This window comes from Kryptolebias marmoratus, linkage group LG16 (genome assembly GCF_001649575.2).
Source record: "Kryptolebias marmoratus isolate JLee-2015 linkage group LG16, ASM164957v2, whole genome shotgun sequence".
Classification (NCBI taxonomy): Eukaryota; Metazoa; Chordata; class Actinopteri; order Cyprinodontiformes; family Rivulidae; genus Kryptolebias; species Kryptolebias marmoratus.
The window spans coordinates 8428561-8455381 of NC_051445.1; the positions used below are offsets into that span (position 1 = coordinate 8428561).

General features: G+C 39.6%; 2 protein-coding genes across 3 annotated transcripts in view; both read right to left on the bottom strand.

The window, feature by feature from the left end:
- Positions 1–2430, bottom strand: part of tmem145 (transmembrane protein 145) — a 42670-nt gene extending 40240 nt beyond the window's left edge. The window contains exon 1 of the mRNA XM_017415627.3: positions 2159–2430. Coding sequence (XP_017271116.1) covers positions 2159–2269 — 111 coding nt within the window. The 5' untranslated portion in view covers positions 2270–2430. The remainder of the gene's footprint in view (positions 1–2158) is intronic.
- A 1455-nt stretch (positions 2431–3885) lies between these two features.
- Positions 3886–26769, bottom strand: lipeb (lipase, hormone-sensitive b). Of its 2 annotated transcripts, XM_017415575.3 has the most exons (15): positions 26640–26756; positions 26224–26260; positions 24054–24094; positions 20461–20702; positions 19297–19581; positions 18711–18801; positions 17424–17569; positions 16959–17144; positions 16161–16313; positions 13504–13648; positions 11973–12200; positions 10752–10952; positions 9444–9625; positions 8465–8731; positions 3886–7807 (listed from the first exon to the last, which is right to left on the bottom strand). In XM_017415575.3, the coding sequence occupies exons 1-15, from the start codon at positions 26728–26730 to the stop codon at positions 7403–7405; spliced, it is 2700 nt and encodes an 899-aa protein (XP_017271064.1). In that variant the 5' UTR covers positions 26731–26756; the 3' UTR covers positions 3886–7402. The 2 variants fall into 2 exon arrangements, with proteins under 2 accessions (XP_017271064.1, XP_017271066.1); XM_017415577.3 differs by lacking the exons at positions 24054–24094; positions 26224–26260 and having other exon boundaries at positions 26640–26769.
- Between the last annotated feature and the right edge of the window lie 52 nt (positions 26770–26821).

A 26821-nucleotide genomic window follows, 5' to 3' on the forward strand; every position in this document is an offset into this window, starting at 1 on the left:
ACCAGGTGCCATCAATTTTGAACCTTTTCACAAGATTCTAATTTTCTGATATGATGAATTTGAGATTTTCATTTATTTGTCATTTGTAATCATCAAAATTAAACGAAATAAACATTTGAAATATATGAGTTTGTATGTAATCTATGAATATAATATACAAGTTTCACTTTTTAAATGGAATTACTGAAATCAATCAAGTTGAAGTTGACCTTTTCAATGAAATTCACAGACCAAGTCATTAAAATAAAATGCAAGTGTAGTATTGTTATGTAAAACTTTATCAGCAGCCTGGAAGCCTGGAATGCCTAAACAGATTCGCTAATGTATAATCTTTATTGCAGAGTCCTGAAAGAAAAAAAATGGTTGTCCTTTTAGTCAGGAGCTGTTCCTCACACACACACACACACACACACAGTCTTGGAAGTTGCCAAGTGCTACCTTTTGCTGCATCGCCACAGAGCTGCTCCACTGGAGCAGGTGCAGATTCTGCCAGCGTTCAAGGGCATCTCAACAGCCGTGATGTATGGACGAATGCCTCTAGTTCACTTCATCTATTTAGATCCCCATCATCATCCTGGGGATTCTAACTGGTCACATCAATCTCACAGTTTGATTCATTTCAAGATCCTCTGAAGTTGGGAAATATGAGGACAACTTGGCAGCCACAGTTCTAAAAATAAAAATACAGCATGCTAGCTCAGACATTCAGAAGGAGTGTAGGATTGGTGCAAAATGCTCACCGTGTCTTGAGGATTCCAAAGACAAATATCTTTATTTTTGTAACAAATCCCTAAAGATCACTGATCATTAAGTTTTTTCCTCCTCTAGGTCAGATTGCACAATGCCAGCGGGAATCTTGATAAACTTAGGGTGCCGATGTTGGATCTGCAACAATTTTTGTATAAAATATAAAGAAGAGTAAATGGTCTTCACTTGTATGGTGCTTTTTTTAATGTTTCCAGTCTCTGCAAAGTGCTTTATAATGGTTCTTATTAACACAGACACATCCAGTGCTTTGACTTATACAAAGTATATATTACACTCATAGTCCTTTTTTTCCATTTTCTCATTCATTGGCCAATAAGCACATCAGGGTCAGTGGGGGATTTAGTGTTTGGTCCAAGGACACTTCAGGAGGCTGCAGGAACTAGGAATCAAACCCCTGATCCTCCGACTGGAAGGCCATCTTCTAAAGCTCAGTGATAGGATTGTTGTATCCTTCACTATTAAATACAAATGTGATTATTTTCTATTTAAAATCCAGCATTTTTGGCGGCTTGCATTTAATTGATCAAGGACAACAGGAAATGTTTAACGTTATCTTTGACTTAAAGGTTTGACCCTTTTTTATTTTGCATATCTATATTGTGATCGGTGGTGCATAGGTTTCGTCCCAATTTAAAACTTCAGGAAGTGCTGATTTCACAAGCAGAAAAAAAGTCTTCATTGTAAAACCAAACAGCTTTACTAAGTGCTTTTAATGAATAGATCTCAAGCCTTTGTGGCAGAGCTGTTAATGAAAATACTCTGTCAACAGTGATACAGACATCCCCTAATTCCACTGTTCATTTATGTCAAACTAAAACCCAACTCCTAAAGAGACCAACAAGAAAGCCTACAAACCAAGCAGCCTTTTTGTCCCTGTCCTCAGGTGATGCCATGCTGATCCAGCTGACATCAGATCCCGAACCAGCCTTTAGTGGGTCCAGTTTCTGTGGGTTCACCACAAACCCAGCACTGTGCTCCAGAAACATGACGCACACATGTGACGGCTCAGCTAATCAATTAACAAGACTACAGATTATTTATTAACGCATATATGGCTTAAAAATTGGTCCGTTTTAATGGGAGCTTAAGTGGCAGCCGTGGACTGGTGGGATTTGTTTACTGGGACAACGCTGGTGCCACAAATAAGGGTTAAAAAAACACACAAAAAAAACACGACAGACTCGGAGATGACGCGCAAATACTCGACCGAACAGGTGATGTTTGTTCATGTGGTTGGCGATAAGCAGCAATGAAAAAAAAGAAGCAACTTGAGTGTTGAATTTACAGCAGCTTGGTCTCAGCAGAGACACCTGGGTACGCAGTCCTCTCCTCTCCGCCTGTGTCGGTGTCACCGCGGCGAGGAGACAAAATGAGAGACGCCGGGGCTCACCTCTTTAGTGTCCACGATGCCTTTGACGTATTTCCCGAGGACCGAGTCCACGCAGAGGACGCTGGACAGCGCGGCCAGCCACAGGAGTCTCTCCCCGACCCTCACCTCCATCTTCCTCTCTCCCCCGCAGCCGCTCGTCTGCTCTCCGAGCTCCCCGAAAGCCTTCAGCCAGCTGCTCGAGAGCGCGCACGGAGGAACGACGCAGGAGGCGAGGCGCGTCCGCGCGGGTCTCCTCGCTGCTCCTGCCTCTTCCAGCTGCTGAAGATTGATGGCGGGTGGTGGTGGTGGTGTGCCTCGGAACGTGGGTTTATTGGGAAGGGGATCGGCGTGGTGGGTGTCGAGCGCGCGCCCCGTTCCGCTCGTGCTTTGACCACGCGACGCGTCCACACGCTGAAAATGCCATCCCTGATTGCAATCATGTTTTCATCTGAGGTCGCACAGGTCTAATGAAGTAGCACTGAGACAGTTGATGCCTGGCCTCCTGCTACAACACTGATTATATTATTATTCGAAAGGTTTTCTGATGTATGTGGGAGAAATAAGATCATTCCTTTGCAAACTACAACAAGGTAAAACAAATGTAGGCTTGTATTTCTCTACATAATTAGGCCTAATTTAGCTGACAAAAGGTAGACCACACAATGTAAAGAAATTGCATTATTTTACCTGCTGAAAACTGCACTGCAAGTAACACCTTTACTGGGATGTTGGTGCCACAAATAAGTGTTAAAAATATGACAGAGTCCTTAAACCACTGCAGTGCTGCTTCAGCGGACTGTTTCAGGTCCAGAAAACTTCAAGTTTCTTTCAAGACTTTTTTTCCCCCTGTATTTGGATTATCTTTCCTTTAACTCTGACCAATTTCCCAGCTCTTGCCGATGAAAACCACCCCCCACAGCATGATACTGCCACCACCGTGCTTCACTGTAGAGATGATGTTCACAGTTTGAGAGGTGGTACATTTGCCTCAGACATGATGTCCTTGGTGACTTAAAAGTTTGAGTTTGGTCTCATCCAAGCACAGCACCATCTTCCACAGGTTTGGGGAAGAAATTCCAAACAGTCCAGCTTTTTCTTCTTTAAGCAATGATTTTTTTTTCCCTGCCACTTTTCCATTAGACCCAGCTCTGTGGAGCTTATATTGGTCTTAGGAACAGATCTTCCTATCTCTGCAGAGGAGCTGCCCAGCTCCATCAGGGTTATCTTGGCCTCCTGAATGTTTATCTGATTAATGCCCTTCTCACCCGGTCCTTGAGTTTTGGTGGATGACCCTCTCTTGGCAGATTTGTTGTGGTGATATCATCTTTCCATTTCCTAATAATGGATTTAATGGAGCTCTGTGGGATGTTCAGGGTTTAGGATATATATTTTTAGAAACTAACCCTGATCTGTTCTTCTCTACAATCATTTGACACATTGTTTACAGCTGGATCTTATGTAACAAATCATGTGGCTTCTGAAGGTAATGGTTTAGGGTTCAAACCAAAGGAGCTGAATACACATGCATATACATTTTAAAGAATTATTGCTTTAAAATAATAAAAAAAAAATTAATTCCAGTTTGTGAGACAACCAAATAAAGAATTAAGAGATGAATACATCTGGAAATCACGACACTTAAAATATTCAGTCAAAAAAACAATTAAAATTTAATCCTCATCTTTCTTTGTGTTGTTTGATCAGCGCAATGAAAGGGTTCATTTAAAAACCTGAACACAACTGCAGAATTCATAGGAGAATATATATTTATTTAGATAAAATCAGCAAGGGAAGAGACTACACACACATTGTGTATTACATACAGCATATGGAACCTGCATAAAAACTGCAGTGGAAACGAAACTGATCAGGAACAAAGTAAAATAATCTGCATGAGTCATAACTTAAAGAATACATTCATTTACATACAGATTTGCACTTGTGGTGTTTACAGCAAAAATATATAGTTTTACAAAGATAAAAAACATTTTTCTATTCTATGGCTTTGTTTTTTTTCCCCTCCTCTCTTTTTAATGAGTGCACATACTCTACATCAGGATTGATGCGACACAATTTGCATATGGAGTGCAGGTTATCCACAGACTAGCACCTGTATCTCAGTGGTAACACTTAACAGCAGCAAACAAGGACAGAGCATCTGTTCTAAGATGATGGCTGCTGTCTTCGGTGCTGCTGTAAACTAAAACTATAAATAAAAACACGTCAAATGGAAACAGTTCGGAGACGTGCTTGAGGTAAGTTTAGCAAACTTTAACAAAACGAAAATGTATATGGGCTGGTATATTATCTGTGAAGCCCAAGCTTGAGGGAGTGATACATGTTGCGCAACAATAAGCTGCATTACTGCGTTTCTGACTCAAGATGTGGAAAAAAATAAAATAAAAAATGATGCTGTGCGTAAGAAACTATGCCACTGTTCTCTAAATGCTTCACTGTTATAGCGGTATTGCACTTCATGGAATAGAAGAATAGGAAAGAAATGTTTCCCAAACAAACACTTGAGGACTAGAAATACACAACTTGAGAACATTCAGAAATGTTTTGAACTCACAGGAATGGTTTGAGCTTACAGTTGTCCTCCAACACATAAACAGATTATTAGAAACACAAATCTAAACAAACACTGAAACAATAAGCTCAGCTTCAAACTAAATGCATTCTAAGCATTTGAAGAATCCACAGCTTTGTCAGAAATGAAAACCTAAAAATGCATAACTTGAAATATTTAGACCGAAATCATGTGACCAGTCTCGTCTGATGGGATTGTGTCCATCAGTTTCAGCCATGAGGACATGTGAAAGCCAATACACAATGGGTGTAAGGTTTTGGACATTTTTCATTTGTGTGCAAATAAAAATCAGCTTCGCAGCCCATCAGAGTGTTGTTTTTGGTATTTATGAAACCCTCCATATTCCAAGCAAAACCCGTGGTCTCTTAGAGGCTTGACAACATAAAAGTGGTGGCCCTCGACAAAAAATAATTAATGTTTTGAACCGTCTCTTGACAGTGAAGTGTTGTACTTGTCTTTATGGGAACACATGACACAAAGAGGGTGCTTCTGTTTCCCCTCACTTAAAACAGACCGTTCCAATCATAGAAAAAAGCACACATTTGAGCCACAAAAAAAAAAAAAAGAGAACAACAACAACGACACAAGCTTGTGCTTAAAATAAACTTGCACAGATCGACAAACCAAATGCAGCAAAAGTGCTAAGTGAGCAAAACCAGCAGGTATTAAAGCAAATTCTAACTCCAGTCCAAAATCTCACAGAGCGAAAGAGTGTATAACTTCTTTCCATCAATCTGACAAAAAATATTACAGTAAGTACTTCGAGCTGACAGAACTGACTATGAACTAATCCTCTAGCATGACTGCTGCTGAAAAATCCTGCACTTCCACAGGGGGAGGATTTCACACCCCGAGCATCAGCTAAATCCTATTCATCAAGCAGCGTCCCTCTCTGCAGACCTGGCAACCTCTGGTCTATTACCAGGCAGGACAGGCAGAGCCAGCATTGTTGCCATCTATACTGTACGTGGTGAGACCTGATGTAAGGACGAACCCTCCTGAAGGACGTTCGTGTTTCCTTTAAAGAACTCCGATAAGAACGCATCCAGAAATGTGCTTTAAAGTCATCAAAAAAAACAAAAAACAACTAAAAGCCCCAATTTTAGCAGCACAGAGTGCAAATAACTGGACCACCAGCCACTTTGACTTCAAACACAAATCAGCGACATTTACAGTTTTCTTTTGCGATCGATTTTGACAGCAGGGGTGTTCGAGATTTGCCTAAAAGCCTCTGACTTGTTAGAAAAAGAAAACAAGCTGTCAGATAAGAAATTTTCAGGCTGGACTAAAGTGGTACTTGGACACGGCAGAAAATAAAAAAGAAACGAAGAAAGGCCGCAACGACTTGCAAGGAAGTCAATGTTGTCAAGTTGAAAAATGTGTAATGATAGCTGAGAGTCGGGCTTTTAACAGATGCACTCCAACTCCATTTCCACAGGAAGAGAACACCAAGCAACCGTTTCCAGTCGTGAAATGATCAAAAGATGTTGCTTATTAAACACATCTTAAAGCCAGAACTTACACAAATGGACTCGATGTTTTCTTGCATTTGCTTGATTTCAAATGAATCCATCTTAGTTTCATTGTAACAATCAGTATAATGCAGTTTTTTTGCATTACTAAAACAGAACTACCAAAGGCAACAGTGAGAAGGGACACGGTGTCCCTTTCTAATATGCATCTTCTCTTTCCAACACTAATTACTGCAAACAGGATAGCAGCTTAATTGAAAAAAAACTGATTGTACTCAGCAGTCAAGCCTAAAGAAACGGAGATAAGTTGACAGCACTTATAAAACTATGGTAAATAAACAGCAAAAGATTATAAAATAATATGGTGCTTAAACAAGTCTGTTATGGATAATAGCAGGAATATAAACAGACATAAATATAACATTCCTGCATGGAATTTACAATAAGATTAAAAAGAAAAAAAACGGCAACAGAATCTCAAGAAAGAAGTAAATCCATTCTTTCAGTTTAGAGTTTTTCCAGTTTGCCGTGTTTAGCTTTCTAATTCTATTTAGGAGAGAGTCAACATAGTTAGGATCCACAAAGTGAGCTGTATTGACTGCCAAACTGGCATAATGGAGAAGACAACGCAAGTTATTAAGTGTGATTTAGAGAGGATCCCTAAAGGACAAGTGGCCATTTTGATGTGGATGCCTCCACACAGAAGCATACAGTGTGCCCACCACTATCTGATTAGGGCCCGCTTCAGCCTCAATGAATTACCCATTCAGACCTCGTCTTAAGAATGTTCTGTGCTGCTTTATGTCTGAGTCTCGGCTGCCCAACAGAAACTCTGTTAAGTATGTGAGCTGTGTGTGGGTGAGTGCCTTTGATCTTAAAGGCTTCGAAATTATCATCTCATTCTGAAACATGGCTGCTTCTTGTGGGCGTGTTAGTTTGGTCGGCCAGATTTCCGTTGTTGCATAAAGATGCACAGATAAGCAACATGAATCGTGAAATCAAAGAAGATGCGTTTCAGAGCTCCACTTCCTCTTTTTGTCTTTTAAACACAGGCTGCCCCCTCCTGCCCCCCTTCTGTAATTCAGAGTATCGTCTTCGTCTCTCGCTCAGACATTGCACTGCCTACTTCAGTCTCACATTCATTTGCTCTCTCTTTTCACTCCTCGGGTGAACTGAGGTCTTTTTTTTTAAATCTAACTGTATTTAAGCACCGATGCCGCCAGCGTCAGTGTTATTCTGAGCTGCCACAGCAACAGAGTCCTCCCCATCAGCAATTTTAGCTCCTCTCCCCACAGCTGGCTCTGCATCCTCAATGGAGCCAACAAAGAGAGAACCAGTTTCCCCAGAAGAGGCCGATACGCCCCCATTGGTCCGTTCCAGCTTGCGGTGTTTGCGCGGCTCCGGGGGCGTGTCCTTCTGGGTGAAGACGGTGCGAATTCGCTCCACGCAGACGTTGGCGGCCTCCTTCGTCTCCCTGGAGAGCTGCGATAGACTGAGGAAGCCGTGGGGGAGGTCGTCGACTATGCACAGAGTGACAGGCTGGTCTGCGCTCCTCAAGCGCTTGGCAAACATCACCGAGTCATCCAGCATGGGATCTAATGCACAAGCCTGCGACGGACAGAGACGAGCAAAGGTAAAGAAGGGAAAGTGAATGGTGAAAAGCAAATTTAAATTTCCTCCAGACATGTCAAGAATCTTAATTAAAAGGGATGGGAAAAAAAAGGAACCCATGCATCCCAGCGTCTTTTGTCATGGCTTTCTTTTCAGTTCTGCTGACTCACTAAAGCCACTTAAAAATCAGCACCAGTTTTCGGGAGACATGAAACACCAATCTTAAAAGACAAAGAAGGGCTTAAACTTCCCCGACCACTCAAACCTCTGAAAATCTCCACAGACTCATTTGGAGTCTGCTTTGTTTTTTTCTGTCCAACTTCTGTTATTTACTTTGAGGGAGGATTGTATGAAACAACCAAAGTAAGTCAGCAGCTTTTCATCATTTCTGTGAGTTTTATCTTCTAAGCCAACAAGAAGTTTACATAAAGTATAAAATATGTGGCAAGATCATTTTTGTAACTCTGCCTTTGCAGTGCTTTACATATTTCCAAACACTTCCTCATGAAAGTTAAAAATGTGTTAAATGTAAACTAATCATAATCATTAATTCAAGCTAATATCCACCAGGGGATCAATTAAGTATCTTTCTGCACTTTCAGACAATACGGTTATTAAAAGTACGTTTTAATTATTACATCAAACATGTTTTACCACTATGTGCACAGGAGGTAGCCCTTTCAGCATGCTGTCAGGAGCCAGCAGAGGGGAGCAGAAAGGATCCTTGACCACTGGAGAACTCTGCAACCTCATCTCAGCCAGCTGCTCAGATCTCAGAGGCTCAAAGCCCAGGGGGAACTCCCTGGGGTGCTCCAGCTCTGATCCGTCCTCTCGAGCAGGGGGTGGAATGGCCACAGAAGACAGGTCATAGGACATGGAGGTATCACTGTCCCCAGAGAGAAAGAAACTCACATTTTCAATCTAAAGAAAAGAGGGGGAAAAAAAAACAGGTTTTGGTTAAACAGCACTGAGAGGTCAAAAGAGAAGGTAAAAGTTTTAATATTTTAGAAGCAAACTTGCTTAAATATGCATAGACAGCACTTTGTCCTTGTGAAAATCTAAAATCCTTGGCAAAGTGTCTGAGTCTTAGCCGAACAATCCCAATTTCGAGGAGGAAAAGCATATTTGATATCTTACATCACTACTTGCTATTTTTTGTTTCCAAATGCTGGGCATTAATCCAATCTGTCTGCGATAAAAAAAAAAAAAAAAAGCAAAGATAATCTGCAGCCAAAAGTTTGGATTTTCTGTAAGCATTTTACAGTTTAATCTCTTTGTGAGAGATGGTGAAATAATCTCAGCTGAGTTCATCAAAGTCAAAGATGTGCAGCTTTTTTTTTTTTTTTTTACAGGGTTGGGAGTCAAAATAGTTCCATGCTGCAAAAATGTTTAAACCTTAAAATCCAATAGCTGTACGGAAAATTCTGTTGATGCAAGCTGTGTGAAACCAGAGAAAACATGATCAGAGGGGAGAGACTGGTGGAAATCTTTCTCCACATGTTCTTTTAACAACAGCCTAAACTCCCACACCAGCAGCAGCTCTTGAAAGTTTAATTGAGTTAACGTTGTCTAGATAAGAGCATCATCTGAGAGCGAGCTAACATAAATGTAAACAAGTTGAAGCGTGACGTACAGTGTGCTCCGAGCTCAGCGGTGGGCTTTGGGGAATGGCATTGTTGTGGGATCCCAAGTCCTGGCATGTCTTGCTCTTGACAGATAATTTCCTGTTGGGAGACTCAGATGGCTCGTTTGGCACAGGAGGGTCAGCGTGAGGAGAAGAGATAGATGCAGCTGAAACACTTTTCCTCACTGTATCTAGGAACCAAAGGAGAGAAGGAAGAAATGAATTAAACACACAAAGTATCTGACATGTTACATTCAAAAGAGACCATCTACAATTCACCTGGGATAAATGGATGTTGGAGGTCATATGATAAATACAGTAACACTAAGTTACTCAGAATCACTTTCGCTTATTCTACTGTTTAGGCTTCTCATATGTCCTCTGGTTGACAGCCAACAGTTAAAAGCCCAAAATGCAAATTGGGATATATCAAGAAGACGAGAAGTAGGTGGAGGAAATTCACAAAGAGCTGTCACTGTGATCTCATCTTCCCACCCTGAGCTGTCAAAACACCACTGTGTGTCGTCATGGCTTGTCTCCTTACAAAGCTCTGCAGATCTCCCAGCTCTTTAATTAAGAAGCACCTCAGCCTCAGCGCCATGATGGCCTTTTAATGATATACACCCACCTATGGCGCTCTGATTAGGCTGAGCTTGAGGCTGTAAGAGTGTCACTGAACTTAGGTGACACCAATAAAATTAGAATATCTTTTTAGGTCTACTGTGACTACAATTAACAATTACTGTCAAGGCTTTGCTGCTCCAACAAGGACAGCTAATATGAACTGTGGGCTCCAGAAGGATTTTGCAGCAGAGAGAGAGAGAGAGAGAGAGAGAGAGAGAGAGAGAGAAGGCAATAATTGGTTAGTTGGATGCTTAAGAACAGGGATCCACATCAGTAACTTCCTCCATATGAGCTGTAAAACCTCGGCAAATTGATGATGTTGGACAAATAACACCTCAACAAATGTAATAAAACAGGCTGAAAAATGTGGAAAAGCACATCAAAACTGCAAACACTGAAATCTATTCACTAAAGACTGTCCGGCTCAAAAACACACGACCTAAACTTAACCTCAATTTACAAGTCAACCACAACCTCATTGGTACCAAGTTTCACTCCAAACGTATTTTCACAAAAACAGTATTTATACCTGAAAAGTGTGGACAAACAAACACATGAGCTTTACTCTCAGCTGCATTTAAGGAAAACTTGAAACGCAAAAGCTGCCAACAATCCTACTCTCAAACCGCCCACATCTTTAATCTTCCTCCCTTATTATACATTCACACAATCATACACACAACGCAAACACACCAGTTGCTGGTGTATCAGAAGCTCCCGGTGGTGCCTCTGCAGCTGTGCTGGAGGAGGCTGAGGCTCTGTTGGGATCCAGCAGAGATTGGATCCAGTTGGAGGCTCCCTGCCGGAAATCTCGCAGCAGCAGCGCTGTATCTCTCCTCACCAGGCTCAGCGTGCTCACTTTTTCTATCTGCTTCTCAGTCTGTGGCTCATTACCTGCAGAGAGGGAGGAACATACAGGAAAAAATAGATATAAAAAAAGGTTGTCTTCAGTGGGCACTGGTGAGTAACAACAAAGAAGATGGCAAAGCAATGAAGAAAAACATAGGTTTGTCCTATAATAATAAAAAAACATTGACTGTATGATGCTATCACCAGGACACTTCTATTATAAGTAACAATTCATAGATGATGTCATTGAATGGGAATAAAATAAACAAGTTTTATTAAAGTAACTGAAGAGAGTGTCAGCATAGGCAACATTTCTGACTGTTTTGCATCGTTTGCCACTTTTTACAGTGTCCCTTAGTCATCTACTGCTTTTCTCTTTGAAAAATTCATTTAATCAAAAAGCACCAGTATTTTCCAGCTTTCCACAAGTGTTATTGACAATGTAAGAATGTTGCTCATCTCAGCCGAGTAGCTGTTAGAAAAAAAAATGGCTATGGGGTTACATGTTATCCTACGGCTGAAAAAATATTTTGGCACACAATTTATTCTAATAAGATTTATCACCATGATGGTGTAAATTACCATGGCTGTTTTTGTCTTTTGTAAAGATTAGATATTTCTGTTTGCTATAAACACTGTAAAAGGGATAATGAATTGAGGAAACAATTAAATTCAAGAGGAGATGATGGGGTTTATGACTAACGCTGCTCTCTTAAAAAAGAAGCAAATTCCTCTTTCAGGTAAAGAAAAAAACAAACTGGGTACCTAATTAGACAATAAAAGATCCATTTTAATTAGCTAAAACAAACACTTTACTTAATTATGGAAATCATTGTTTCTCTGTGGAAAGATTGCAATTTACTAGTCATTTATGTTATAAAGATGTTTGCCATCACTGCTAGTTTTCATCCTGAACATTCTGTTTAGATTATGCATGACTTGCATGGTTGAAAGACAGGAAAAAAAAAAAATCTAAAACAAATTAAGACTTAAGTCTCAACTTCAGACCACAAGAAAAACTTCTAACAAGATGTCTTCAACAAATCCACACAAACACAGCCTTACCTGCGTAGGCACTGAGACACCTGGAAAGCACGCTGAGCGGCAGCAGGGGATCCATCAGCGTCAGCAGACGGGAGGGGGATGCGTAGGCCGTCAGTAAGGTAGCTGGATAGGCTGCCACAATGCCATCTGGCATCCGCACACCAAAGGCAGCAGCCCGCATTGATGTCGTCACACACAAGTTTCCTCCTGCGCTGTCACCGGCCAGACACACTTTCTCTCCAGTCCACCCTGAAGAGAGGAAAACGAATAAGACGAGGTGAGGGTAAAGAAATAAAACAAAGGTTCATTTTTCCCCCCCCACAAACTAAGGAGATGCAAGAAAAGCTTAGTTTTTTTTCCTTGACACCAAATTGATTATGTGTAACTACTAATAACAGGTGTCTCATTGATTTCCTTTTTGCTTTCATAACATAACATAACACACTTTAATCATGATTTAATTTAACAGAATGCTTTGTTTACAGGTGCAACCCAAACTGCTATAATGTTTTGTATTTTGTATCTGAACGGTGAGCATTTTAGTTTGTTTGACAATATGAAAAGCAAGAAAAGTGAAAGAAGTGATAAATTAATCTTTGTAGTAGACCCAGACAATTATCAGATTAAGCTGATGATTTAAGCAGCACCTTAAACTGATTCTGCCTATACTATAATTTTTGCATTTTACTTTGTTGTTTATTTATTCATAAAAAAGGTATAATTCAACCATAAATTACCCTCTGTAGTCTTATCTTACCACTACTATTTGTTCCTCATTACTCATGTTTTATTAACAAGGAGATATTAAAAATCTGTTGGTGATTTTTCAGAGTTAAACTTTTCGAAGTTCAAGGGCGTCACAATTACTGCAAAAAATTAGCCTTTTGTGCATTTCATCCTTTTATCCCAATCTGACAGACCTGCAGTCTGTTTTTCCATTTTCATGGCTTTGTTTCCACTTTGACAAGCACCATCGACTGGGAAACTTAATACAGACCAAAGAGTATCTAATTATTTTCAGTAAATCAAATCAGGGAACAATCTGGTTGTAGAGGCATCTCAAGAACTACTGACAGCAGCAGGATGCAGCAGGCTTCAACTGTAAGCATCAACACAAAAGTAAATTTTCTGTGTGGGATGGGTTTTTGGTGTAAAAAAACAAACAGTTTTTGTTTTCTTTGGGTTTGCGATGAATTTGAAACAGAAAACAGAAACTATATAAAACATCTGAAACATTTTCTAATTTTCTGAGTTATATGCATTTATAATTTATTTCCAAATGGTTCAAATCTCAAGGACAGTTACAGCAAACAGCCAGAAATCTAATTCAGTTACTGATATTTGATCAATTTAAGCCAAAACACATTTAATTATAACTGATTTATAATAGACTAATTAACAATATTTGCATTTCTATTCAACTTAATATGATTTCTTATTAATTTAGCAAGAAATGAGCAGATTTGAAAAGAAATATTGCTATTTAAACCAAAAAAATAATATGAAAATGTACTAGAAAAAGTGCAATGTAAAATGTGTGTGATGAATGTACCTAGTAGGTGGTGGTTTCTTAGAGCCCAGCAGTAGGCGTAGAAACACTCCTCCAGAGCTCTGGGGAAGGGAGCCTCAGGGGCCAAAGAGTAATCCACTGATAGGATAGGAACACCAAGGTCCTGGGACCAACTCTTCAGGTAGGGCTGCATAAAAACAAATCCAAGACAGGAATGGTCTCATGAATGAACAAATATATTATAGTATATGATTAAAATATTTAAAAAAACAAACATACAGCAGTCATGATGGGAGAAAGACAGATGGGGGTGAACATTCAGACAAGGTTAAAATGAACACTATGCATCCCTCTGATGTCATCCGTCTGCTTTTCTGACTTAGGGACGAGACAAAAAGAATGAGCGCTCCCCTCTTTGTCACCTCAATTTCCTCTCTTTTTGATACAGTAATAAAAGTGGCTTCATGTCCTACTCTGCAGTCAAATCGACAGTGTAAAATCGACAAAACAGTGTTGTGGTTTTTTCAAGGAGAGTCTATAAAAATACTACCAGAAGTACGAAGCATTTCTTTTTATTCTTGTTATACAAACATTAAGTGTCTGCTATTCTCATGCAGTGACCTTGAAATATGAGAAAAGGGTTGAAAGTTTTGGTATTATTTCTAAAGAATATTCACCCTTTTTTAAATCTGTTCCTGTTCTCTTTGACTTGTGGTCAAAGTAACAATGTCAGGGAAAGCAAGGTGTATGTTTGTTTGTATGTCCAATTACCAACAAGCAATTCAGCAAAAAAAGAGAATTTGAGCCAACTGCGATGTCTTTAAACCCTGCTCGTCACAGTAAATCTTGGATCAAGGCAACAGAAAAGTGTGTAAACACGGCTTCGGTTAGACAGTGTGAATCAGTAAAGGTATTCCCGAGGTGTGGATGAGCGTGTAATGCTGAGTGAGAACAACACCTCTTGCTGGCAGTCTACAAAGAGTGTCAACATGGAGCCGAGTCAAAGGGCACGAGTGTCAGTCAAGACAGCTAATCGTGTGTCTGTAAAAAAAAGAAGCTAAGCTCTCATGAGGAATGGCCCAGTGGGCAGAGTGGAGATGTGTGTTTTAGCTGAGGTGGGATCGAGGCAGTTTAATTTTACATGACTCTGGATATACACTTCCTAGGATCCCAAAGAGGGAATTAATGAGAGCTTCCACTCACTTTTAGACGAGCAAAGCTGTTAATCTGCAATCTTTTAATTCTACTACCCAACTCTTGAGGCTCTGCCCAAGCTGCTAAATTCATAGATGTTACATCCATTTTTGATCACAGCTTCACTGTGCAATGAGAGCAGTACAGGCTTCTGCAGCTGAAGACAAACTCTATTTTGCTAAGGAGCAAAAGAGACAGAATCATGGGAAGGATGAACGGAATAACATTGGATTCTAACACAGAAGGTTGGGATTTTCTATTCTCTGTTACATGTCCTTTCATTAGGATTTTAAACAAAAAAAGAGCTGCGGAAAAATATGCGAGGCAGCAGGTGAGTGATGCCAAAATGTTGAAAATGAACACAAAACAAAAAAATGCTGTGGAGAGCTGGCGAGACTGGGAAGTAACCTAAGAAAAAAAAACAGGAGAGGCAGGAAAAAGAGAGAAGGACAGTCTGACAAGTCTTCCATTAGTGCCCAGGGTAGTCTTTCTCTATGAGGTTGTACAGTTCTCTTAATTCAACATGACAGCCTCCCTCAGCCCTGCGATTGCTCCCCTCTCATCCTCGTGCTACTATGCAGCTGCAGATCAAGGATGGCCATGTCCTCGGCAATTTCACAGAGCCCCGTCTTGAAAAGAGCCGCAAGCAGTTAAAGCTTGCAAATAGCCACAAACGGCCATGTCAGCAGGCGGCAAACAAGGAGCAGGGACACATACCAGAGTTTAAAAAATAATAATAATAATTTCTCTTATTAAAATTAACCAAGTGTGCTCATCCTCTTTAGAGTTCACATATTGTCACTTTAGGTTTTCATAGTCATGTAGAAATTAATAGAAATCCTAGACCCATTTTCAGCACAAAAAGTAGAGCAGTTAGAATGAAGTCAGTGACAGGATGCAGCAATAAAGCTGATAGACAAGGGCCAGCTTGGACTGCACCTTGCCAATAAAAAAAGCATGGAGAGTGGTCATAGTGTCTCTATTAACTTTTCAGGGGATAATTACAAAAATAATTAACTTAACAGCTTATTACATGCCACACTACAGAGGAGAAAAGACAGATGGGTAACCTGTCTGCCCCTCTGCTGTCAACTTGTGTCTGTCCCTTTAATTATCTGGGACTCAATTACAATTAGTATGAGTAAACATTATTGAAGGAATACAAAGGTGAATTAGGTCGGATGACTGCTTTGGTAATACCAACTCAAATCTAAAACACAGCAGAGCCAGGTGTGGAATAATAATCTTATGCTAAGTTGCCACATAGCATCGTGCATACTATTTTTCAGCATTTTACAGCCTGTGTCAATATAATTATTACAACCAAATCCATATTATCACTTTGTAAAATACTGCAAAGTATTTGATAATAAAAATAGCTTACCAGTTTAGTATTTTTTAAATGGGTTATTACAGCTTGGAGTAATTACTTCTGCTTTGCTAAATGCAGTAGGAGAAAATGTTTGAGAAACTGAGCGACAACATATGGGGGGGAATCATTTCACCTCGTGGGACTTGGAGGTCTGAGCCACAAAGCCTCCGCCGTGGAAGTGGATCAGGAGGCAGGGAGAAGAAGGAAGGCGTTTGGTCTTCAGTCCCAGCGATAGAGAGATGGCACCCCCCTCAGAGCGGCAGAGAGATAGCAGAGTTTCACTGTCCTGGAAAGAATGGTAGATGCATTAAAGGAAAAAGTAACTCAGAAAAACAAACAAACAAAAAAAAAACAATCAAATTTTTTTTTTTTAAAGAATAAAATTTTCATGGTTATTGATCATGTTAGCTTTGCACATAAAAACTGTATTCATACTGTATGAGCTGCAAGCACAACCCAATTTCAATAAAAATATATATTTCTGATAGTGTGAGCAACAGGGCTCCTCTGAGAGCCGGATTATCTAGTTGCTCTGCAGCAGAATATTGCCGACACGTCCTGCTCTCGACTGTAATTCACAGAAACAAAAGGTGAGAATTTTAACTCCTGGGTCTCCTAAATGATTTATGAAAGAGTTAAAAAAAAAAAAAACAGTGACACAAATATGAGAAAACATAAGATTCACAGATGATATTCATCCAGTTTGCTTAAACACAGATGTATTATTTCAGTAATGAACAAATAAAAAATTTAAAAAAAACGTGCGACTGACAAAACGGTTTAACAATAACCACATAACCCTAACAGCTGAAACTAAAATTAGGCCACACTACAAATACTTTTAGGAAAAAAACCAAAAAACTCACATAAAAAGCTAGAACACAAGCTTAGCAAAAGGTTAGAGTTTGTGAAGCCTTTTTTGTTCTTTTACCTGGCCTTCCCGCAGGTCATAGGAGATGAGTCTCATCTGAACGGGAGCAGGGCCAATGTGAGCTGATGGTGGAGCTATGCTCACAGACACTGTGTGGTTGGCTGCCAGGGGAAGGTCAAAGGGCACGGCGGGCACTGACAGAGCTCGGTTCACCTTAACCTGAGTAGATGTCATACTGGCCAGACTCTGCAAGAAAAGAGAGAAAATATGAACATAGAGAAACTGAATGAATAACTCATGAACCTCAGTACATAAACTGAATTCCACTCCATTACTTATGACCTATAGGGCAAAATATATAAAAAGAAAGAGACTTTTTCTAGTCAAAGTACTATAAACACAATACAGCTTTAAAATAAAAAAAAAGGTGGCACACATGTTTAATTACCCGTGATCACAGATAACACTAATAAATCAGAAGTGTTGGAGCATTTTTATTTATTTTTCCTGTCTGTGTTTACTCACCGACAGGACTTCAGTCTCAGTGATGTTCCAGAAGGTCTTCCAGAAATGGACATCCAGGTTTTGGGTGATGCGTTCAAATTCTGCCCCTCTTAACTCGGGGTCGATGGCATACTTCCCGGAGGTAAAGAAAGAGCTGGCTGCCACGCCTGGGAAAGGCAGGAGGACGGATGTTAACGAGGAGGCTGTATAATGTGAAGGTCACAGCAAGGTCAGACGAATGAAAAAATTATAATGAAAGAACGCAGAGTATAGATTGAAGATAAAAAAAAAAAAAATCATGAAATGATTATTAGAAATTTTACAAAGAAAGGACATGGATGGTTAAAGGAGGGAATGAAGAATAAGGAAGTGGATACGGAAAGAAAAAGCAATGACAATGAAAGAAAAACTTAAGAGAAAAATAAGGAAGAAAGCAAAACACTGACAGAAAGCAAGGCTGTAAATTTAAATCTACACAGCAAACAAAACTGGATTACCGGTAATCTGAAAAGCCTGTTACCCTGAGAGGGTCGGCTGGTTTCAGGAGTTTTTTTTTACCTTTATTTTCTACGAGAATAATATTCAATGTATTGTGCTACTGCCAATTAAGATCAGAAACACTGGATTGTATTAAGAATCTTTTCTGCTTTCACTGTGTGTAACTGCTTATTATTCTAGGACAAAGGTGGCAGTAAATAAATTGTGAAAATACTTTTTGATTACCTGAATCTGTCAAAACTTCAACTTTCAAATTAAAATACATATAGATCTAAGACAACTCACAGTGCAAAACTGCTTAGTATACCAGGAAGTATACTAAATACTTCTGTAGTGCCTCTCCAGTCACCACAGAGGACTACAATGAAGAAGGGAAGGGTTCTGATACACTCACCATAAGGTGCAATACCTCCTGCGTCCACTGTGGCGCAGCACAGAGCACAAGACAGCATCAGAGTGGGAGAATTATTTTTTTTGTGTAAAATATTTCTGTGTGTGTGTGTGTGTGTAGCACAACTGTATAAACTGTGTACATGATAGTGCTTCTATTTCTTTCTCCAATTCTAAACCTAACTGTGTGTTCTTGTTCAAAACATTCTGAAATATGCAAGAAACACAGCAGCTAGCCCTTGAGATTGCAAAAGGATGAAAGAGCATCTACGATCCAAAACACACAACATCAAAAAGGTACATAGTCAGGGGCCAAGGAGGAATGTAGAAGGGACGTGAGAATGAATGAGTATGGTCCATGAATGAGAATGATGTGACTGGACGATGATAACGTGCGGCTGAAGATAAGATGATGCCAACCTATTCCTGACTGATGGCGTTTGTAGTTTTCTCCAAAGGCCACAAGGCCGATAGCGATCGTCTGAAGAGATGGTCGAATAGCTGGAGTGAACTGGAGGGAATAAAAACAAATTCCACAACTCAATCTTTGGTTTTTATAAAACAAGAAATACAGTCAAAATAAAATTACTGTGATGTAATTGTTCAAATGGAACGTAGATGGGTCTCGTTCGGAATAGTTTTCTATTTTTTGGCCCCTTCAGTCCTCATTTTGGCTTCTGTCTGCTGATAGTTAAACATCTTTCATTAAGCTTACTGGAAAAGAACATGAATAACTGAAGTAAATTATTAAGTAACTATTAAAAAAAACAACTTCACAACTAAAAGCCTTTATCAGAATGCACTAAGCTACCTGTTTAAATGTGAGAATTTATGTCTGCAAGGTTGCTGCTCATATTTCCTCACTATTATTTACAGAACTTTCACCTTGTTCCCTTTTTGTTTAAAGCAAAATTAAGTTTTCACACCTCGAACAGGCACTAAATTTCACCCTCCCCATCCGTCACCATTGCTCATTATTATTCTATTGCAATAAACCTCATCTCACCTGAAAGCCCAGGCAACGGCCATAGAAGCACCCTTTATGCATAGATGCATATTCACGGACAAAGCTCTCACTCAGTCCACTTTCATCCTGGAAAAACAGGTTGCCATGGCTGTTGTCATGCAGCATGCGCTGAGCCAGATAGAGCAGGGCACGCAGCTGGCACAGGGCGTTGCAGTACGCTTCCATCTCGCCCGCGTTGTGCGCTACTCGGAAGAAGATGCTGCGACGGTTAGCTGTGATGTAGCGCCCCTTGTGGATGATGTGGAGAAGGCAGCAACGCACAACCTAGAAAAAGTACAATACATAGGATAAAACTTTGGGGATTATTTAAAACAAGTTAAATCCCTGCCATTTGAAAACAGGCTACAAGCTTTAAAATGCAAATTACAAATAACTAATTTTATCCATTTAAAAGCTTTAATAAAAAGAATTTAAAAAGCAAATTAGGGTAATTCTATCACCAGGAAATACAAAGACACAACTTGCACAAAATGTTTATTCCTTAGATGGCGAACAAGAAACTGATGCATCCATTAAAAGTTATAACAAAGCAACTCATAATTCTGTGCCCTCATTAAAGAGACATGTCCTCTGGGTATGCTTAAGTTGTAATTATGATTACTGGAATAAGCTTGCAAGAATATTTTGATGTGTGACAGCAAGCCAAAATGAAAGCATTATATGAAAAAAAAAAAAAAAAAACTCCCTGCTTCACCACAGAGCTGTGAGAGCAGCACTGCAGGGTTGAAAAAGATTATAAATGGGGAACTCGAGGGGCTTGAAAAACAAGAGCAGCATTTATTTGCTGGCAGACACATTCAGCTGTGGTGATCTGCACCAACTGAAGGTCATGATGTTTCATCGATAACTGTCCAAGATAAAGAACAGCTGATACAGTAGTGGTGAGGAATGCTGCAGTGGGAGGATTTATCTTGCCCAATTTGCAACATAAAATCAATCTTTGCAACAAATGTACTGCCCTTGAAACAAAGCAATACCAAGTCAAAGAGTGCTGGAGAGTAGTTACTCACCAGGAGATAGAATATTGTTAAGAATGCAGTGCGGCTTTTGAGGCTTTTTGTTCTCTGAGCTGCACCAAGGTTGAAAATAAGAACAAAAAGTAACGACTTGACTCCAACAGATAAAAGTCTTTTCGCGGCTTACCTTGACCAGTGAGCGATAGCCATTAGCAGGGATGTGTGGGTCAAAGTCAAAATGATGGTAAACAGCAGCAAAGCCTGAAATAACCGGCTCCAGACTGCGAGCGTGCTCCTGGATCAGTTTCATGGCCTCCACCAGCCGTCGGGCAGCATCACCCTGTGACCCCTTGGCTCCACCCGAGAAGAAAGCAGCATTCTCTTCACACACACTGTACAGGGCTGCAAACACTCCCTGTGTGTCCATCACTGAGAAAGGGAAACCAAAACATGAACAGGTAGAGAATGAGACAGAGGAAAAAAGAAAAAAATAATAATTACAGTACTTGACAATATTTTAAAAATATATATTAAAATAACTGCATATATTTCAGTAAGGGGATTCATTTTTCAAGTACATTTAAGTACACAAAAAAAACAACCTTACAGTTTTACTAAATACACAAGCTTTATTAGATCATCGCATTGAAACCTTCATAAAATTCTAAAGTAGAGCCTCATTGGTTACTGTCACTGTAAAATCTTGGCCATTAGCTTGATCTCGCACGCATAAAGGACAAACATCCAAGAAACGCTGTGCCCCATGGGAGATCATTGGATATATCCAACAGAATGTTCGTAGGCCTGTTAACTAAGCCCCTCTAGTCTGATGAACAGGAGCTCACGGACTGAAGTGTGTTAAGCAAGCCTTGAAATTAAAAGATGTAAACCCAAGCTAAGTAGCCAAAATCCCCCCAAGATCCAGGCCAGCATGCGTGGAACAGGAGGAGAAGGCAGAGGCTCTCTGCTAGCATGACGCTGCTGGGAACAAACAGATTATTGAGAAACTGAGAGAAACATATAAACACCCTCACATAATAGTCCCAGAGGGAGGTGTGCAGCTGACAACACACAGCTGGGTATGTTTATCAGGCACGCTCATATCGCTATTCAAATGTAGGATAAAGATCCAGCACCCCGGCCCTGTTGGATCGTGCTTTTCTGTTGAGTCACTTGATAACTCAGTTTCCACAACAGCTCTGGGAACCAACTGATGCTTGGTGTAAAGCGTGACTGGCATGCTGAGAGACAAAGGTAAGAGAAGATGGAACAACAGACACAAAGACTACAGCACCTGTGTCTCCCTGAGAAAGTGAGAGTTTACAGAAAAGCTTTCGTGACTCGTGCACATGTAGTTGAAAATGCGATTAGTCAAAAGCAGCTGAGGACCAAATGTGATGTATTAAAACATCAATAGTTAAACCGTTTTAAACTTTAAATAAAAACATTCCTTTTTGTCAAATTAACATAAATCCTCAAAGCTTTGATATTAAAATTCTAACTGCACTACAAGAATTTCAATTATATTTTTAAGTGAAGACCAGAACAGTCAGTTTCTCTAGACAGATCCTGAAAGAGACATCCTGGCCTGAGCTGCCTGGAAATGTCAAAAACTGAAACAATACGTTCCAAGAGAAATGCCGTCCTGAGGGTCAAAGAAATAACTGAACCATTTGAGAACAATTATTATCCTTTGCCTTGCCATTCAGGATGAGTAACAGAAGAGACTATTTCGGTTTGCTGGGAGAAATCATATCCGTCTGACATCTACAGAGACATTCATCAGCCAGACAAGTTCTCATAAGCACACATACTGCATGAAAAATGTCTAACTCGCATCCATTTGTCCTTTCTACTGGTTAGCACCTGCCTCATACGTCTCTTTTTCACATTCTACAAGACAATAATTTTGTTTGGCAGGACACATTTTACTGTGCTGGATATAAATGTGTAACGATGAATGAAATGATCAAATCACACCCAGCAAATTTCTTTAGACTGACGCGATTCAAGTTCATAAAGCACCAACCAGCCCAAAAGCTTGATTTGTAGTGCACATTAGCAGAATAAGTCTTTCTAGATCTCAGTTTAATGAACATGTCTCTGCAAGTGGACTAGACACTATAAAATCAACATTACTGTGTGCATCCATAAAAAAGCCTAAAACAGGCCCTTAGGAGGCTTCTGCAAGAGCCAAGAATACAGTACCTGCTTCAGGCAAAAGCTAAAGGGATGCATGAAGGTCTTTTTTTCCTTTTAGGGCTTTATAAAAGTTATAAATTTAAATCCATAGTGAGTCCCAGAATAACAATAGAGAACTAAATTGTCATATTAATAGATTTTATCAGTCTTGTTATTAACTTCACATCTATTTACAGTAAAGTAAGAAAACCTTCTAATTCAATATCTCGTGATTTCACAGGAAATGTCACGTTAAGAGAATTTAGAGTTAGCTATTCCACTTGTTCAAACTGAACAAACCCTTCAAACTAATCACTGGGGTTGAATATACGATTTTTGATTATATCTTTCAAGTTATACGGTAAGAGTGCTGTATAACACAGACTTGAATTTACAAATTTCTAGTTATGCACACTTGTTTTACCTGTAAACACTATGCACTATGGAAATAAAGTGACTCAATGATTATTTTACGAGGTCCAAAAGACAGCAGAGATACAACTGGGATGAGTTATCTTGAGGTTGCTATCAACTCATCATGATGTCATGCAAACATTAGTCATAGAAATCCATCACAGGAATCAATGACAGAATCTTTTATCAATCAAAACAACACACATGAATGATTCTGGGACTGTTATTTCACTTCAGGACTGCAGCCAAAAGATTATGTGTAGATGTTAATTTTCAAAACCTGACAACAGACGAAGCTGTAAACAACACGTTACATTAGCAAAAACAGTAAACACCAACAAAATTTTCTCAGCAGTGCCGCCTCAGTGGATACGGTGACTGGTCCAATCAATGAGTCACCCAAATGACACACTGTTGAAATGAAACAAGTTCCGGCACAGAGCCAAAATATAAATTACACAGCTTAATTAAAGCAGGGCTGTACGGCTCTCATCTGAGTAAGGCCTGATGTTGACAGAGTAAGCTAGGGATGAACTTTTCAAACTCAGATTAGCATAAGCAGCTCGGAAACTTGCTTAATAACAATAAAGTTGGCAGGTATTACACCCACATCCGAACTTCAATGAGCACATCACATGCAAATATTATGTAAATGAGCACAGTTAAGTGAACAAGTACCACCACCTCAAGAGCTCAAAAAGACTTCAAACGTACCACATCCCAATACAGGCTTTACACTTTTAGACATGAAATTAATGCTTCAAAGAAAAAAAAAATGCATTACACTCGTGTCATCACACTCTTACCTGCCATAAGAAAAACATGACTCACCTACTGACCTTATCACCTCAGCCTTTTGAGCAAACATTCACCTCTATGTCAAAACGGAACAGCAGGTTTTAGCATTGCCCTTCTTTGTTTCACTAACACAAGTGTGTCCTGTAAGCTCACTGCTGCAACTACTAGGTTGTACCTGGTCTCTCCACATTAAAAATGCATGAGGGTGGGCATTAATAAGTCATGTTCAACAGCAACATTACAGACAATGACTCCTGTGGGGCCCAAGGACAGCGTGAATTGATTGCTGGCACAAAACTAACTGTAGCTGACACAGAGGACAATTGATGGGTTTGAATTAACACAAACTGAACAGTTCAAAGCATAAATAAAATAAAAAATGATTACCAGCGTCTGAGTTCAAGGTTGTGTCCATGTCAATTTCCTCTCTTCCATGACAGCAATGAAAGCATGGAGAAAAAGAAAGTTAAAATGGAAAGAAAGTTTGGTTTATTTTTTTTTCTTTTGCCTGTTGCTTCTTTGTCATCACACTGTCTTTTCAGCTTTCCGTCTCCTCTATGCAGGCCTGCCAAAAGCAAATCTACTTGAAAGCAATGTGATAGCCTCCTCTATATTCTCCGTTAGTCCCTCCCATGCCTCATTTAAAAACACAGGATATCTGGAAACAACCCCAACCACTTTCTCCTTGTGACTATTGGCCATTCAGCTTGCAACACCCTTTGACACAGTTGGCAAAACCCAACCAACACTGGCAGATATACAGCCATAAAAAGAAAACATTTTAAATGTTAAAGGTTAGAAATTAAAATCACATTGCATTTACGGAGGTCAGTCTAAAGAACAAATGTAAGCAAACACCTTACACCAATAAAATCACCAATTAATTGGCCATTTTTTTAACCCAAATGTGATTAAACTGGCTTTAAAATTTAAGAAATAAAATTGTTATTATCGCACAAATAACACATTTTAAGTGTTTTGTCTTCTTGGCAAAATGTCTAAAACTAAAAATAGTAAATAAACAGCACTATCAAACAAAATACTTTTAAGCCATAAAAATTGTACTTGAGAACTGCGCCATTATTAATGCATTGCAATTAATTAAACATTTTGTTTTCTAAGTTCATTTACCATATTTTTAAGTTATTGTACCAACAACTAATTATCCTTCCATCCACCTGATAATGCTGTCAGTGTTGTTCTGGTGAGGCTTCTCTCAGCCTTTCAGTTCTGAAGTTTATTAAAGTAGTACCCTTTGTCCAAAATTCTTTCCCTCATTTTAGCAGCAAGTTTCAACTCTTGAGAAATACTGATGCACACAGAGCATGCTCACCACGTGAAACTTCAAAAAACAGTTGGTGAACATGTCGTTCGATCCTTTCTCTCAGGAAAAACACAGAGGAAGTCTTGGCTGCCGCCCCATAACTCGATGAACGAGTGGTGACATGACTTTTCATCCACAGACAAGGAGGTACACAAACAACATTACAACACTTAAGAAAAATGTTGTTGTTCCTGCTCCTTTTGGTTGTTGTTCCCACTTTTAAAATTAACCCAAAAATGTTTCCCAAATCTGCCCATTTTTAAATTTAGAATTTTACTTTGTGATGTCAATTACAAAAAACACTGCTTTAAATGCCAAAAATAATAGCTACATTTCATTGAACATCCATTCTTCCTGTGTTGTGCATGTTGTCACACTGTGAAATGAAATGCTTACAGTGATCATAACAACTCATCTAGTTAATTGTATTGTTTCTGTCATCAAAACACAAATGTCACAGACAAGGTCAAATAACTTCACCAAAAAGCTTTGGAAATCCTTCTTATTTTTTAAATGCTTGATGACAATGTAAGATTTGTTAAATACATTAAATGCTTTTGACAATATATAGGTCATAAATCCAACACCAACACACATTATACATTTATAGGAATGTATAACTTATTTTCTTCAAAGATTCCTAGACTTTTTAGGTAGTGTTTTATCCATGCTGACATAAAATGAAACTTTAGTATGATGGCACAAATAGATTTTTTTGTTTTTCATACAACCCCCCGTTTTTTTACATTTCTAAATGTCTTTGCAGTGTCAGACAGAGGAGCTTCACTCATACTCACAAGGTAAAAGGCAACAACAGGAAACCAGTAACAATGAGCCTTCACACCCCCACCCACCCATCCACCCAACAAAGTTAGGGCTCAGTTCAGTGCTTTAATGCAACGACCTGAAATGAAAATCAGATTTGGTCAAAGCCAAGTGTGTTAAAGACCTTACATAACATGTAAGATTTAGGTTAGAAGTGGTTAAATTGTAAGCATTTGACGGGAACAAATGACAATCAAATCTTCCTAACAGAAGCTTCCCGATGCCTGAGGTTGTTCTCTTGTCACCCTGAATCAGAGCAGTCCTGTGTCAAAGAGGTGGAACTAACCATCTATTGTTTGAACAGATTTACGCTCAGGCAGCATAAACACACCCTCCCCATTCACATCTCACACTCGCCGCTTAATCACGTCAATCTACGCCCCTCTCTTCTTTATTCGGCTGAAGTACCTGGTCAGGTGGGTGCTGTCAGAGTCAGCGGAAGAGACTAGAGGCAGAAGACGTGAAAAGTTTATAAAAAAAAATAAATACATTTCCGACACATATGAATGACACTAGTTCAGGTATTTAGCAATATCATGATGCTTTCAACTAGATATGCCGGGGGAAATACGTAGACAGGACGTTTTCCTTTCTTTCTACTAATGTTTTTTTAATAGCCTACGCATATGCTTCATTAATATATCGTGTTTTATGTGATATAATAATGACTAGACGTTTATAATAGTTACAAAGCCAGCCGGGTTCCCAACAGCTAACCAAGTTGCTAACACAAGCTAGCAGGAGATAGCGTTTATATGACGGGGGCAGTTCTTAAATGGGACAAGTGCGAGGGAGCGGTGTCGACACGGAACAGAAAAACTCACCAACGGGACCCTCTTTCAATTTGGACGAGCGTTTTCCATTCACACCTCTCTCCAATTTGCTACTCCCTCCACCCTTCTTGCTTGACGCCATCTTCGCCCACTGTTTACGCACCGCCTCTCATGTCTCTCCTACATACCTACCTGACAGTGGTGAGGCCCCGCCCATGCCGACGACGCTAGCC

Coding starts and splice junctions, on each gene's coding strand:
- lipeb (XM_017415575.3), bottom strand. CDS start 26,730: ATGGCGTCAAGCAAGAAGGGTGGAGGGAGTAGCAAATTGGAGAGAGGT. Junction 10,953..11,972: donor GTGTCTCAGTGCCTACGCAG/GTAAGGCTGTGT, acceptor CCCTCTCTGCAG/GTAATGAGCCACAGACTGAG. Junction 8,732..9,443: donor CGCTGAGCTCGGAGCACACT/GTACGTCACGCT, acceptor TCTTTTCTTTAG/ATTGAAAATGTGAGTTTCTT.